Here is a 12,622-nt window from a genome sequence, read left to right on the forward strand (position 1 = left end):
TAGATTATCTTGGTTCTTGTTTACCAAAAATCTTGTTTTTATCTTATTTACTCTTCTCCAATTTCCACCTCACAAAAGGGGTCACTTTTTTTCCAGCAACTTGTGTGATTCTATACGCCTTGAGGAGCCTGGCCTTAATTTAAAACCGATACACAGAATATTTTACGGACACCTCTCTTTGTTGGCACAAAAATCTGCTTTACCCTCCTTGTTCACCCATCATCAGTGCTGATTTCCCTGTCCCCTTCCTTCATTCCGCTGGTAGTTCTTTTTAACACCTTTAAGGACTTCATATTACACTAACTCCATACATAATAAAGCATATCTATGAGCGAACATAGTAAATTTCCAAATTAACTTCGTATGCTCTTCAATTTTACTCCAACATTAATATGAGGTATTAATAAGGATGAGAATTGGATCAGGTGATCCTTCTCATCTGGTCTTGGCGATACACACTTGGAGGCAATGAGAAGCTCATTAAGGTTGGAAACTGCCTCTTTCTGCTTCAAATGGGGGCTTGCTCCTCATTCCTATCCTCTCAAGTGCCTGTAATGAAGAAAGTGAGAGAAGGAAAAACATTGAAAATGGGCTCTTTTCCGCCCTTCAAAATGCAGCAAACAGCGTCCCAGATCTCAGGATACGTTCGCCGATTCACTCTGCGGATAAGGACCTATTTAGGGAGTCAGACGAGAGTCCTTTGGGCTGAGAAACAGTCACCAACTGGGCAACGATCACTCACTTGGGGCAGACACCATGAGCAGATCGGAAAGGTCCGGGTACATGCGGTCTTCTTGCAACTGACGGTCGATGAGCCGCCCCGCATTTTCCAAAGCTTCCTGCAGGGCTGCGGCCGACGTGGAGGCCGGCATTGCCGAGCCCAGCAAAGAAGACGGCATATCGAAAATCGGAGACAGCAGCGACCGGAGAAAGTCAAAAAGCAAGGAGAAATAAGAGAAAACCCAAGATGCTAGCTCAGCCCCAAAGCTTAGAGCGCGCGCGCCAAACAAGCGCCCCGGCGCCAGTGCATGACGCACTTCCGGTTCATTGGGTGGGGAATTTGAAGCCAGCTTTTCGGCGCTGGGAAGAGGAAGCTGTTAGAGGGGGCTGGACGTTGGGGGTGGAGCTAGAGAATGGGTGGTGCCCCGAAGGGGGCGGGCTGGTTGTTCTGGGCGGGAGGGGGAAATCGGTAGTGGGAGTGGAGGAAGGGAGGGAAGGAGGGAGGAAAGGGAAAGGGGAGGGACTGGGGAAGGTGAGGGACGGGAAGGAGTCGGTAGGGGTGGGGATGGAGGAGAGAGCGGGGTTCGGGTAAGTAGGAGCCGGTTAGTGCGGAGGCAGCGCAGGCTGCTCGGGTTCTGGTGGGTTTAGCGCGCGCTTGGATCTGAGTGCCTCGAGCTTCGGGGATCGGAAACCGGCAACTGCAACTATTTTGAGTATGCGTGTCAATTTGGTGCTGCAAATAACTTGTCTTCTGAGAGTGGATAGGAGTTGGTAGCTGTTAGAAAAAGTTTACATATAAACCAAAATTTCACTAGAAATATGGGCTTCGGTGTAAATTAAAATTCATCAGGTTTTCTATTTCTGTGTCGTTACCATTTGACTTTGTGGTACGTTACTGTGAAAAATTATGAAAAATTATGTTTATGGAATCTTAACAGCGTGCAGGGACCTGATGCCTTGCTTTATTTCCCATTTCAGAGGGGAAGCAGGTGGTTCTAATTCACTGCTTCATCCCCAGCACATAGTAGAGGGACTGGTATAGAGTAGGCCACCTAATCTATCATCTTCTACAGCAACTGAATTCTGAATTTGTGTCAGGCATTGTACCTGTGCTGGGAATATCAAACTGAAACAACATTCCTCTTCTCAAGGTGCTTTATGCAGGGACACACAGGCAAAAAAAAACAGAGTGCATCACAATATTTTGTCTATGGGGTATGTATTAACTGCAGTAAAAGGGTAAGAGAAATGAGTGAGGAGAGGCAGGATGGGCTTCATTTCATGCAGAAGGCAGCTGGAGTGGTTAAAACAAAGCAGTAGTCTTCAAAGAGCAGTCCTTATTTAGAATACTTAGAATTAGTCCTTATTTAGAATCTCACCTAAGTTACATCCGATTATATTCGTAGTTTAGCAAATCAATAGCTGAATTGGTCTTTTGCTATTTGAATTACTTTTTACTGCCTCCAAGGGTTGACTAAATTTCTGAATATTAAAAATACTGTGACATTACAGATCTATACGTATAATTTAAGACTTCATAGCAAGTATACCAAGAAAAATTAGATTTGTATTACCGGTAGATAAATAGGCAGAGGGGTCGCCAGTTGTCAGTTTTCTTTTATTTGGTAGACTACAGATTGAAAAGTGACAGTCTGTCACAGGGTTGGTTTGCTTTTAATTTGAGACAAAAAATACAATAGAGAGTTTTCAACTCTACAAATTGGATATCTAACAATACTGGTCTAATAGTCCTGCACACAGCAACAGCATTTCCAAGGGTCTAAGTCCAAGACCCTCCATTCATTTCCATATTGCAATGGCTGCTCTGCAGCTGCAACTGTTGAGTTGAGTAGTTGGTACACAGACCACATGGACTCAAAGCCTCAGATATTTACCATCCAGCCCTTTACGTGAAAATTTTGCTGAAGACGTCTCAAGAATAAAGATTCTAAAACTTTTGATACCTTTAAAAATTATTAAGGAGTCCAAAGAGGTTTGGTTTTGTGTGGATTGTTGACAAAAAATTAATCAGTCGATCTGAAAAAGAAATGGAAAATTTTATTTGTGCCAAGCCGAAGACTATAACCCGAAACAGCATCTCAGAAAGCTCTAAGGACTGTTCCGCTCATTAGAAGTCAAAACACAGTTATATAAGTTTTTCGAAACAGAGGGCTGTACATTAAATGATGTATTACTGACAGTTTACACAATCCAGATCTAACCATCATCTTGGCCACTTTCAAGATCAAGAAGGAACGTTACCTTGTAGGGAGTTGTCTTGTTGATGCTAGGAGAATGTTGCTCTTTATGGTTGAGCAGGTATTTCCGCTGATGGAGGAGGTTTGGTTGATGCAAAATGCATATACACAATGCACAGTAGAGGGGAGAGAGGAGGTCAAAAGGCAGAGAAATGTTTTTGTGTTTGAATTTTTCTTGTCTTGCGATAAAATATGAATTTTATTTCACAGGGTTATTTTTGTTAATAATTGCTAATATCTCATAAGAATGAGAAATTAAAAAAAAAACGTATTTAAAAGAATAAGCCTAATCCTCGTTAATATAAATAACACATATTTTATGAAAAATCGCCATAGTTTCTAAAACTAAACCATTAGTGAGAAGAATGCTGTTATTTTACATTTTTGCAGATCTCTTAAATGTTTGGCTAAATAAGGGATAACCAGATTTCATATCTCTTGTTGGTACTTGTTTAGTTGAAGTACACGAAGAAAAGGGGGCCTCACAGAGTTATGTAGCTGGAAAAGGGAGTATTTTAATAACCTTTTTAGACACTTGTGAATATTCTCTGACAGCATACCAAAACTTACCAAATGGTAGTTTCTTAATGGTTACTTGTGATGTGGAATTTGAAACCATCTTTAGAATTCTGAGGATTAAGTGTCACCTTGGCAGTAAACGCGTCTGTTTTTTTTTTTTTTCGGCTGCATTGGGTCTTCGTTGCTGCGTGCGGGCTTTTCTCTGGTTGCAGCGAGTGGGGTCCACTCTGTTGCGGTGCGTGGGCTTCTCATTGCAGTGGCTTCTCTTGTGGGCTCAGTAGTTGTGGCTCGCAGGCCCTAGAGCTCAGGCTCAGTAGTTGTGGCGCACGGGCTTGGTTGCTCTGCGGCATGTGGGATCTTCCCGGACCAGGGCTCGAACCGATGTCCCGAGTTGACAGGCGGATTCTTAACCGCTGCGCCACCAGGGAAGCCCCGATAAATGCGTCTTACAAAGTAAAAAGTGTTACAGAAACTCCAGCTAATATTCCCCTTCCCGTGGGTTCAATTCGAAGCCAGCTTCTGTGGCGCTTATACTCCGCCAGCCCGCTAGGGCGGCGCTGCTTAGGAGGCCTCTGTCCCTCCGCGGAAGGCGCCGCTCTTGGCCTTGGCGGCGAGGCTGACGCTCGGAGGCGCTACTTCCTGCCTGGTTTGCCTCTAGTCTTTAGCAGCTGTTGGGGCTGCAGGTGTTGCTGTTTCTGGGGCGTGTGGCCGACCATGGAGCGCCCCGGACCCAGCGGCGGTGGGTTCAGTGGGGCGAGCGGCAGCGGGGTGGGTCGGGCAGGGCCGGCGGCGCTGTCGGCGCCGCACTAACAGGGCCTTTTCTCTTTTCTCAGTGACAGGTTCAGACGCATCAGGACCGGACCCGCAGCTGGCGGTCACCATGGGCTTCACGGGGTTCGGTGAGTGACTGCCCTAGGCATGGTCCCGTTTCATTTTGCAGAGATTTTAAGAGCCGCAGGTTGGGAGGGGGGCCCGAGCTGTCACCTGTGTTCCGCCCCTTCCGCAGTGCCAAGTCCTAATTACTTTAGCTCTATTGTGTTTATCTTGCAATTTTTAGACACAGTCTTCCGTCTCCGTTTTCTAACTCCTGCCTAGCTCTTGGGACCAGCTCAGGTGACACTTATGAGAAGGCTAGTGAGAAAGAAAGATTGCTTTGTGACCCACGCGGTGGAGGGTGTTGGTTGATGGAGGGAGTTGTCTCTTTGCGTCCTGAGACTGAGCGCTAACCACTGACTCTGGTCTGTAATAAGATGGCACTTTTGGCAACAAATGGGCCATTAGGTGATGTTATAATAATAAATCTTTTATTTTATTAAATTATAGTTGATTTATAATGTCATGTTAGTTTTAGGTATACAGCACAGTGATTCAGTTATATATACTAACATATATGTATATTCTTTTCCCTTTTACGTTATTACAGAATATTGAGTATAGTTCCCTGTGCTATACAGTAGGTCCTTGTAGGTTAGTAAGTCTTTTTTGATTCAAGTTTTCCTACTCCAGAATCTTCATTTCAGTCTCTTGTTTGTTCATTCATACATTCATTTATTCTGGTAACGTCTTGAGCCACAAAACATATTTACTCTATCTCCTAGGTGGTCATGTCTACAAAAGTACTGTACACTTCTGTAGTATTTTGGTACTTATTTTTGTTTCAGTTCTTTTAAATAGCTTTCTCCCTCATTTCAAAAGGAACACATGTGAATAGCAGGAAAATATAAAGAACCCAATAAATAAGAAGGAAGAAAGTAACATCATTCATAATCTCATGATCTAGAAATCAAGACTTAAAAGTTAGTTTGTTTTCCAGTTTTTCCTGTTGTGAGATCGTATATATGTACACTTTTATATTATTCTTAATTATATAGAATTTGTTTTAATTCTTAATATTTTGAGGATTTTCCCATATTATAAAATGCTTTTCCAAAACATGATTTTTAATGGTTGAATAGTAGATAGAAGTGCTACAATTTGTAAAATTTTTAACTTTACCCCACATAGTTTCTAACTTTTATCAGTAATACTAAAATAAACATTTTTATAAATAACTCTTTTATCTCCTTTTGTAAAAGGAGTTTTATGCATATTTCCATAGGGTAGATTTCTAAAAGAGGGACTACTTTGATAAAAAATACAGATATTAAAAAGTAACAAAAAATTGGGCATATAGCTTTTAAAGCTTCTTGATATGTAGTGTCATAATGCTGCTCAGAAAGGTGGTTTCAGTTTATAACAAAGTCAGTAGTGTGTAAGAAAGCCATTTTTACCATATTCTGACAAACACAGAATAGGTATTATTATTAAAAAAAAAAAAAGGCAGTAAAAGCAAATACAACATTGCTTCCAAGCAGATTCAGGTTGTCAGAATGTCAGTTCCTTGTGGTTTCCTTATTTCCTTACTGGCTGTCTGGTGGGAGTTTCTTAGCTCTTTTATATACCTACATTACTTGTCTTCTTGCCCCCTTCATCTTCAAAGGAACTGCAGCCCTTCTCAAGTTTCAGGTCTCTCTGACTTTTGCTATATCTATTCTGCATCTTTGCTTGTAAGGGCTCCTATGATTAGATTGGGCTGGCCAGGATAATCTCCCAGTTTTTAAGTCCATAACCTTAATTAATCTGCAGAGTCCCTTTTACCCTGTAATGTAATATATTTACAGGTTTCAGGGATTAGGATATGAACATTCTCTATTCTGCGTAGCACACCAGTGTTGTAGTTTCAGGGAGTAGGGTCTAGATGAATTACAGGAGGATGGGAAAGTTGGCTGGTTAATGTTATTTAGCGATAAGATTGTAATTAAAAATTCCCTGAGAAGTAAACTCTTTCTTCATTGATATTTCATGGTTGTTTTGTAGCCCTGCTATAAATTAGATAGACTTACGTGGTTATTGGTCAGTCAGTAAGTATTCATTGAGTACCTAAAGTTTGGCCAACTTAGTTCAGGAAAATCATAGTCTGCTACTTATTTCTGTTTTAGGGAAAAAAGCTCGCACATTTGATTTGGAAGCAATGTTTGAACAAACTCGAAGAACAGCAGTGGAAAGAAGTCGGAAAACACTGGGTAAGAAGTTCAGTTACTTGCTCTTTTATAGGATTAAATACTGTATCCAGCTTACACCAGTGTCCTACCAGTTATAAAATTATAAGACTGAAAAAAATTTCAAAATTGTTAAGAGACCATATGTGCTGGTTCCTTTGGAAGCAGATGCTTTTTTGTCTTTGTTTTTTTAAACACGATTAAAGTTGCATCTAAACAGGATAAGGAGGTCTGAGAGCTAAAATCTTTTAGAAGTGTGAACTATGAACAAACAAGGATTCAAAATTAATTTATAAGAATCAGAGTAGTGGTTTCTTTATTACCTCTTCTCCCCCCCTCTATCTGATTCTCATTTCATTTTTTTCTTTCCTGCTTACAGCGGAACCAGTATTTGGAAGGCTGGGCGAGAGGTGGCTCTCAGAGCTGTGTACATCACTGACCGTTGACCCAGACAGTATAGAAAATTGAGGCATACAGTGAATGTGGCTGCTGCTGTTGAATCTCTGCATTAATAAGTTGTATCAGACATTTAATGAAGGTGTTAACTTCCGGACTGTCTGGTTTGATACCAGGTGGTTAGCAATTCTAGGTACCACCTCAGGGCCTTAGAAGGAGACTGACTCCTCTACTGCTTTCTTTAGATCTGATTCAGATCATTCTTACACTAGAGAAGGGATAGATGTAACCTGATAGAGCAGAAGGGGCTAGAAGCCAGAGACAGGACTCCTGGAAAAATTTAAGTGAATGTTATTCCAGCACTTGTCATTGTTGGTTTTAAAATGATAAATTATATAGCAGTAATATCTCATATTTGGGAAGTGCACTTGACATGAAATGTTTTTGGTTTTTGGAAGAATAACAGTTTTTGTTGTGTATGTGTGGTGAAAAGACAGCTATCTACATATAGTATGTATTTTTTAAAAAAAACTTTCATTTCTACATGCAGTGTAACATAGTAATGAACTCCCATATGCCTATCACACAGATTTAACTACTGTAACAGTTCATGGCCAGTGTTAGTTCCATTTACTTCTCCTCTCAGATTACTTTGACACAAATCCTAGGTACATTATTTCACCCATAAATATTTTAGTATGTCTTTAAGAGATAAGGATTTGGAAAAATCTTAAACAAAAAACTGTTAACTACACCTAAAAATATTAAATAATTTAATATCATCAAACAATACGTAAAGACATGCTATCTGCAGCATATACACGAATGCGTTATACACTTAATTTTTAAATGTTTTAGTGAACGCTTATACTGTTGCAATATAACTTTCTTGTATTTACCTCTTTCAGTGTGTGATACAAAATGCTTTGAATAGAGATTGTCTTATTCCCCTACCTAAGTTTTATAACTTTCTTGTATTTACCTCTTTCAGTGTGTGATACAAAATGCTTTGGATAGGGATTGTCTTATTCCCCTATGTAAGTTTTATAGCCCCCAGTACCGTGCCTTCCAAGATAGGTTCTCAATATATATTTGTGAAGACGGAATTGAATTTAAAACTGCAATACTGCCTTTAAAAAAGTAAATCCTGCATCTTTGAAGAATGTCTTTAAATGGCATGATGAATAGTAAAGAGTTTGGGATTTGGAGTTGGAGGATGCAGGTTTAAGGATTAGCCCCACATTCCACTAGATGAATGACATTGGATGGATTTTCAAATTTCAGATCCTTAATTTCCCCATCAGTTCGGTGGCAGTGATAATAAGATCTCTCTTAGAAGATTTCTTGAAGGAATTAAGATGTTGGGCATAGTACTTTTTAAACAGTAGTGTTATAAATATCACTTTTAATTCCTGTCATTTTTCTTAGTAAAGTATGTATGCATTTAGCACCTAAGAGGAATTCCAGTAAAGAGTTATTAACATTTTTAAAATTTTGAAAAGTTATCTCAAGACCATGTACTCCTATTGACATTTGTGGATGAATTAAATGCGTTGAACTTTCTTGATTTAGTGTTACAGTCTTGGATATGGACTGCTGTTTCTACCCCTGATCTAAACACAAGAATCCAAAGTTTGACTTACTTTTCTTAAAAGAAAAGTTAAAAAATTCTGATATGGGCATATTTTATGTAATGATTGGTATTAGAGTCTTTTCCTGGGCTTTGACATCAGACTTGAGGAAAATAAGAACTTTGGTCCCTTTTAATGGCAAGTTTAATTGTCTGTGTATATGGACGTGAAATTTTGGTTGTTAAATGCTCTAACAGAAAGGGTGAGTTACTGTAAAACTTCAATAAAATATGTGTTATGTAAAATGTCAGGGAATAATGTTTCAAAGTTTTTTGTTGTTAATAATCTTTTACTTTTTACAAATTAATTAATTATATTTTTTGGCTGCACTGGGTCTTGGTTGCTGCACACAGGCTTTCTCTAGTTGCAGTGTGGGGGCTTCTCATTGCCGTGGCTTCTCTTGTTGCGGAGCACGGACTCTAGGCACGCGGGCTTCAGTAGTTGTGGCACATGGGCTCAGTAGTTGTGGCGCGTGGGCTCTAGAGCGCAGACTTAGTAGTTGTGGCGCACGGGCTTAGTTGCTCCACAGCATGTGGGATCTTCCTGGATCAGGGATTGAACCTGTGTCCCCTGCATTGGCAGGCGGATTCTTAACCACTGTGCCACCAGGGAAGTCCTTGGATAGTTTGCTGTTAACCTAAATAAGAGTTGCATACATCTGGGATGCTTTTGCAGAAATGGCTATCCAAAATTGGTAACTATCTGAGAGTAGGGAATTAACAATAAAATGAGTTACTTGAAAGAAAAAAATGAGGTGTTGGGGGGTAGGTTAATTCACTTTTGTTAAGGGAACATATGGAGCATTTTTACAGTGTTTACAGTGTACTTGGTCCTACGTTCAGTAAAAATATATGAAAATGATCCCCTTGGTCAGGGAGCTACAGTTTATTGAATTATGTTTCATTTTGGTTTGTCCTCAGTCAACAATGAGGAAAAAAATTATTTTTTTCCTCAAAAATGTCTTTTCTTTTTTTTTTCTTCTTGCTTTAATGAAGCAGCAGGTGACAGCAGAAGCCTCTCTGAATAGAAAATCCTTACTATTGTTAAAAAAAAAAAAAGTTAAATTTTAAATTAAAAAGTTAGATCTTCACCAGGATGGGGCAGATAGTTTGGAGTATTCATCCACTGGGAAGGAACTCTAGGTGGGTGGGTCATACTTTCCAGATAGTCTGGTGACAAGTAAGCAGTAAAGGGCTGTACTTTATGGCCGTTTGGAGAGAGAGGCAGGCTCACTGTTTTATAAGGTAGGTAGTAGTCGTTGGATAATTTTACAGTCTCTAGAAAGTCTGGTCACATCAAGGAAAGTTGCAGTTGTGGAGCCTCAATTCACTGCTTTGAGGCTTAATAGCTCTGTTAGTTCTCTGCCTTGGATTCGTCAACTATAAAGTGGGGATAGTAATATCTACTTCAACTGTATTGTATAATTGAAATTTGCTAGGATAGTAGAACTTAAATGTTATTACTCCCCCCCCCCAAAAAAAGGTCAATATGTGGGGTGATGGCTGTGTTCATTGACTCCATGGGGAGAATTCTATCACAATGTATTTTTGTACCAAATCATCACATTGTGCACTTTACATATCTCACAGTTTTATTTGTCAATTATACTCCAATAAAGCTGAAGAAAAAAAGTTTCTACTTCAGAGATTGTTATGAAGATTAAAGGAGTTAATTTTTTTTTTAACATCTTTATTGGAGTATAATTGCTTTACAATGGTGTGTTAGTTTCTGCTTTATAACAAAGTGAATCAGCTGTACATATACATATATCCCCATATCTTCTCCCTCTTGAGTCTCCCTCCCACCCTCCCTATCCCACTCCTCTAGGTGGTGACAAAGCACCGAGCTGATCTCCCTGTGCTATGCGGCTGCTTCCCACTAGCTATTTTACATTTGGTAGTATATATAAGTCCATGCTACTCTCTCACTTTGTCCCAGCTTACCCTTTCCCCTCATGTCCTCGAGTCCATTCTCTACGTTTGCGTTAAAAGAGTAATTTACAGGAAATGCTTAAAACAATACCTAGTACATAGCATAGTAAGCTCCATGTATTAGTTGCTATTATTTTTGTTAAATTAGGGTTGATGTTAAGATGCTAATGGTTACTTTCAAAGAAGTCATAGAAGACCTAATAAAAAATTGCTTAAATAAGAAAGGTTTAGTATTGCACTATGACAAGAACTCTGGAATGGGGCTGTCCTGTCTTCTGAGTCCTGACATGAAGGACATGAAGTTTTTTCCCCTTTTTTCTGCTTTGCCAGCTTTAGAGTGTTGGCTTGTCCTAAGCAGACTGTCCTCTTGTCTCAAAATTTTGTCAGCTAAATTTTGTTACATGCAGGTGACCACCTCCACAGGCTGAAAGGAGACTTGTGTGTAACACTTTTTAGGAGCAAGAAAACCTTTCTCAAATGTACCTTCTGCGGACTTCCCCTCACATGTTATTAGCCGGTATTAGTGTGGCACATCAGTTGCAAAAACAGCCATTGCAAGAGCACTATGGTTGACTTGGAATCAAACTTCAACCCCTCTGGGCAGGGAGGGGCCCAGCAGCTCCTGAAACACAGTGTTGCTTCTTACCTAGGGAGAACTGTGGTTTTCTTAGCAAGGAGAAAGAGAGAAGTGGCTGTTGTGTAGGTGGCTAGTAATGTGTGCCTTAGTATCGTTTCCTGATTAGAGTCAGAACTGCCCCTAAGACCTGAGCCTACAGTCCAAGTGTGGCCTTCCCTGCTTCACTCCCCAATCCCCCCTCACCCTGGAGGGAATGGAGGGAATGTCTGGAGAAGCAGGATGAAGGTAGGAGCCCAGCAGGCTCACTCTTAAATTTGGGCATTATCCTTCTCTTATTGTTTTCAGCCTCCTCCAGCATCAGAGTGCCGAATTGTTAACTCCTAACCCAGTCCAGTGGAGAGCACAAAAAAATTAATCTGAGCTATGCCTTACCTCTTCCTGGAGAGTTTTATCTTCCATGTTTGAAACAAAAGACTGGTGTTGACACTTGCTGCCTATCTCCTTGTTACTCATCCTCTACATCCTAGCAACAAAAGACCTAAAGAGTACAACATTCCAATTAATAAGTGCCCTTTGACACCGCTTAACTTTGGGTGTATTATTCTTCATTATTAACTTAAGAAATAAATGCTAAAGATTATCTCAGTTTATTGAGGATGGTGGCAATTGAGAACAAGCCTTATTCATATAATTAATTTCCTTCCTATGTGCTTCCCATCCTCCGCCCCAGTTGTTGAGTGAGATTATCAGAGGAGAAAGATTAGATTTCCTTGGATAAATTTTTTTTTTCTTTCCAAGGTAAACAATTCTGGAAACTAAATGTAATTCAACTTTCCTCATAATTTTGGTAGGAAGTCTCTGACCAAAAATCCAGTTTGGGAAATTCAGAAAGGAATGAAGTACTGAATTTTTGGTTTAAAACATTAAAACTAAAAGGTGAGATTACCTAAAATCTTACCTTTGAATGCTTTCTTCTGGTCACTTGCCACATCTTTTTACATAGTACAGTCATGGTTCATATACTGTTCACGTGCTAATTTTGCTTAGCATATCTGTTTATATTTTCTCAGATTTGTACATTTTCCATTACTATTTTTTTTTTTTTTTTTGGCTGTGCTGTGTGGCTTGTAGGATCTTAGTTCCCTGACCAGGGATTGAACTCAGGCCACTGCAGTGAAAGCACTGAGTCTTAACCACTGGACTGCCCGGGATTTCTCTTCTATCACTATTTTTATTGGCTGTATTTTATATTATGTTGATACACAGTAAACTTCAGTTATTTTTTCAGTGTTGGGCATTTAGATGGATAATTTTTTTGCTGTTACTGGTAACACGTCTGTTACATCTTTGTAACTATGTTAATTTATAGCGTTTTAAATAATAACAAATTTTGAAGCCTAACTGTTGAAAAAATTTTATAATCTTTTCAGAAGCAAGAGAAAAAGAGGAAGAAATGAACAGAGAGAAAGAATTAAGAAGGCAAAGCGAAGATCTTGAACCAACATCTTCAAGCTCAAATGTGGCCAGAGATTGCTCTAAATCATCTTCCAGG

At 39.7% G+C, this 12,622-nt stretch overlaps 2 protein-coding genes across 9 annotated transcripts in view; one reads left to right on the plus strand and one right to left on the minus strand.

Annotated features, from left to right (window-relative positions):
* Window positions 1-1,043, minus strand: part of NUP155 (nucleoporin 155) — a 69,509-nt gene extending 68,466 nt beyond the window's left edge. For 4 of the 6 annotated variants that reach the window (XR_014241838.1, XM_082382193.1, XM_082382191.1 and 1 more), the window contains exon 1: window positions 743-1,036. Coding sequence is in view for 5 of the 6 variants with exons in the window: in XM_082382193.1 (XP_082238319.1) it covers window positions 743-899 (157 nt within the window). In the remaining variant the exon portion in view is untranslated. Of the gene's footprint in view, window positions 1-459; window positions 550-742 lie in introns of all 6 variants that reach the window. The other 2 variants (XM_082382189.1, XM_082382190.1) reach the window with 2 other exon arrangements.
* Window positions 1,044-4,082: 3,039 nt separating this feature from the next.
* Window positions 4,083-12,622, plus strand: part of WDR70 (WD repeat domain 70) — a 304,073-nt gene continuing 295,533 nt past the window's right edge. For 2 of the 3 annotated variants that reach the window (XM_082382288.1, XM_082382289.1), the window contains exons 1-4: window positions 4,083-4,236; window positions 4,331-4,396; window positions 6,476-6,559; window positions 12,501-12,621. In XM_082382288.1, coding sequence (XP_082238414.1) covers window positions 4,212-4,236; window positions 4,331-4,396; window positions 6,476-6,559; window positions 12,501-12,621 — 296 coding nt within the window. In that variant the 5' untranslated portion in view covers window positions 4,083-4,211. Of the gene's footprint in view, window positions 4,237-4,330; window positions 4,397-6,475; window positions 6,560-6,914; window positions 7,452-12,500; window position 12,622 lie in introns of those variants that run through there. The other variant, XM_082382290.1, reaches the window with a different exon arrangement.

This window comes from Balaenoptera borealis (assembly GCF_965194805.1).
Source record: "Balaenoptera borealis genome assembly, chromosome: 2".
NCBI classification, from domain to species: Eukaryota; Metazoa; Chordata; class Mammalia; order Artiodactyla; family Balaenopteridae; genus Balaenoptera; species Balaenoptera borealis.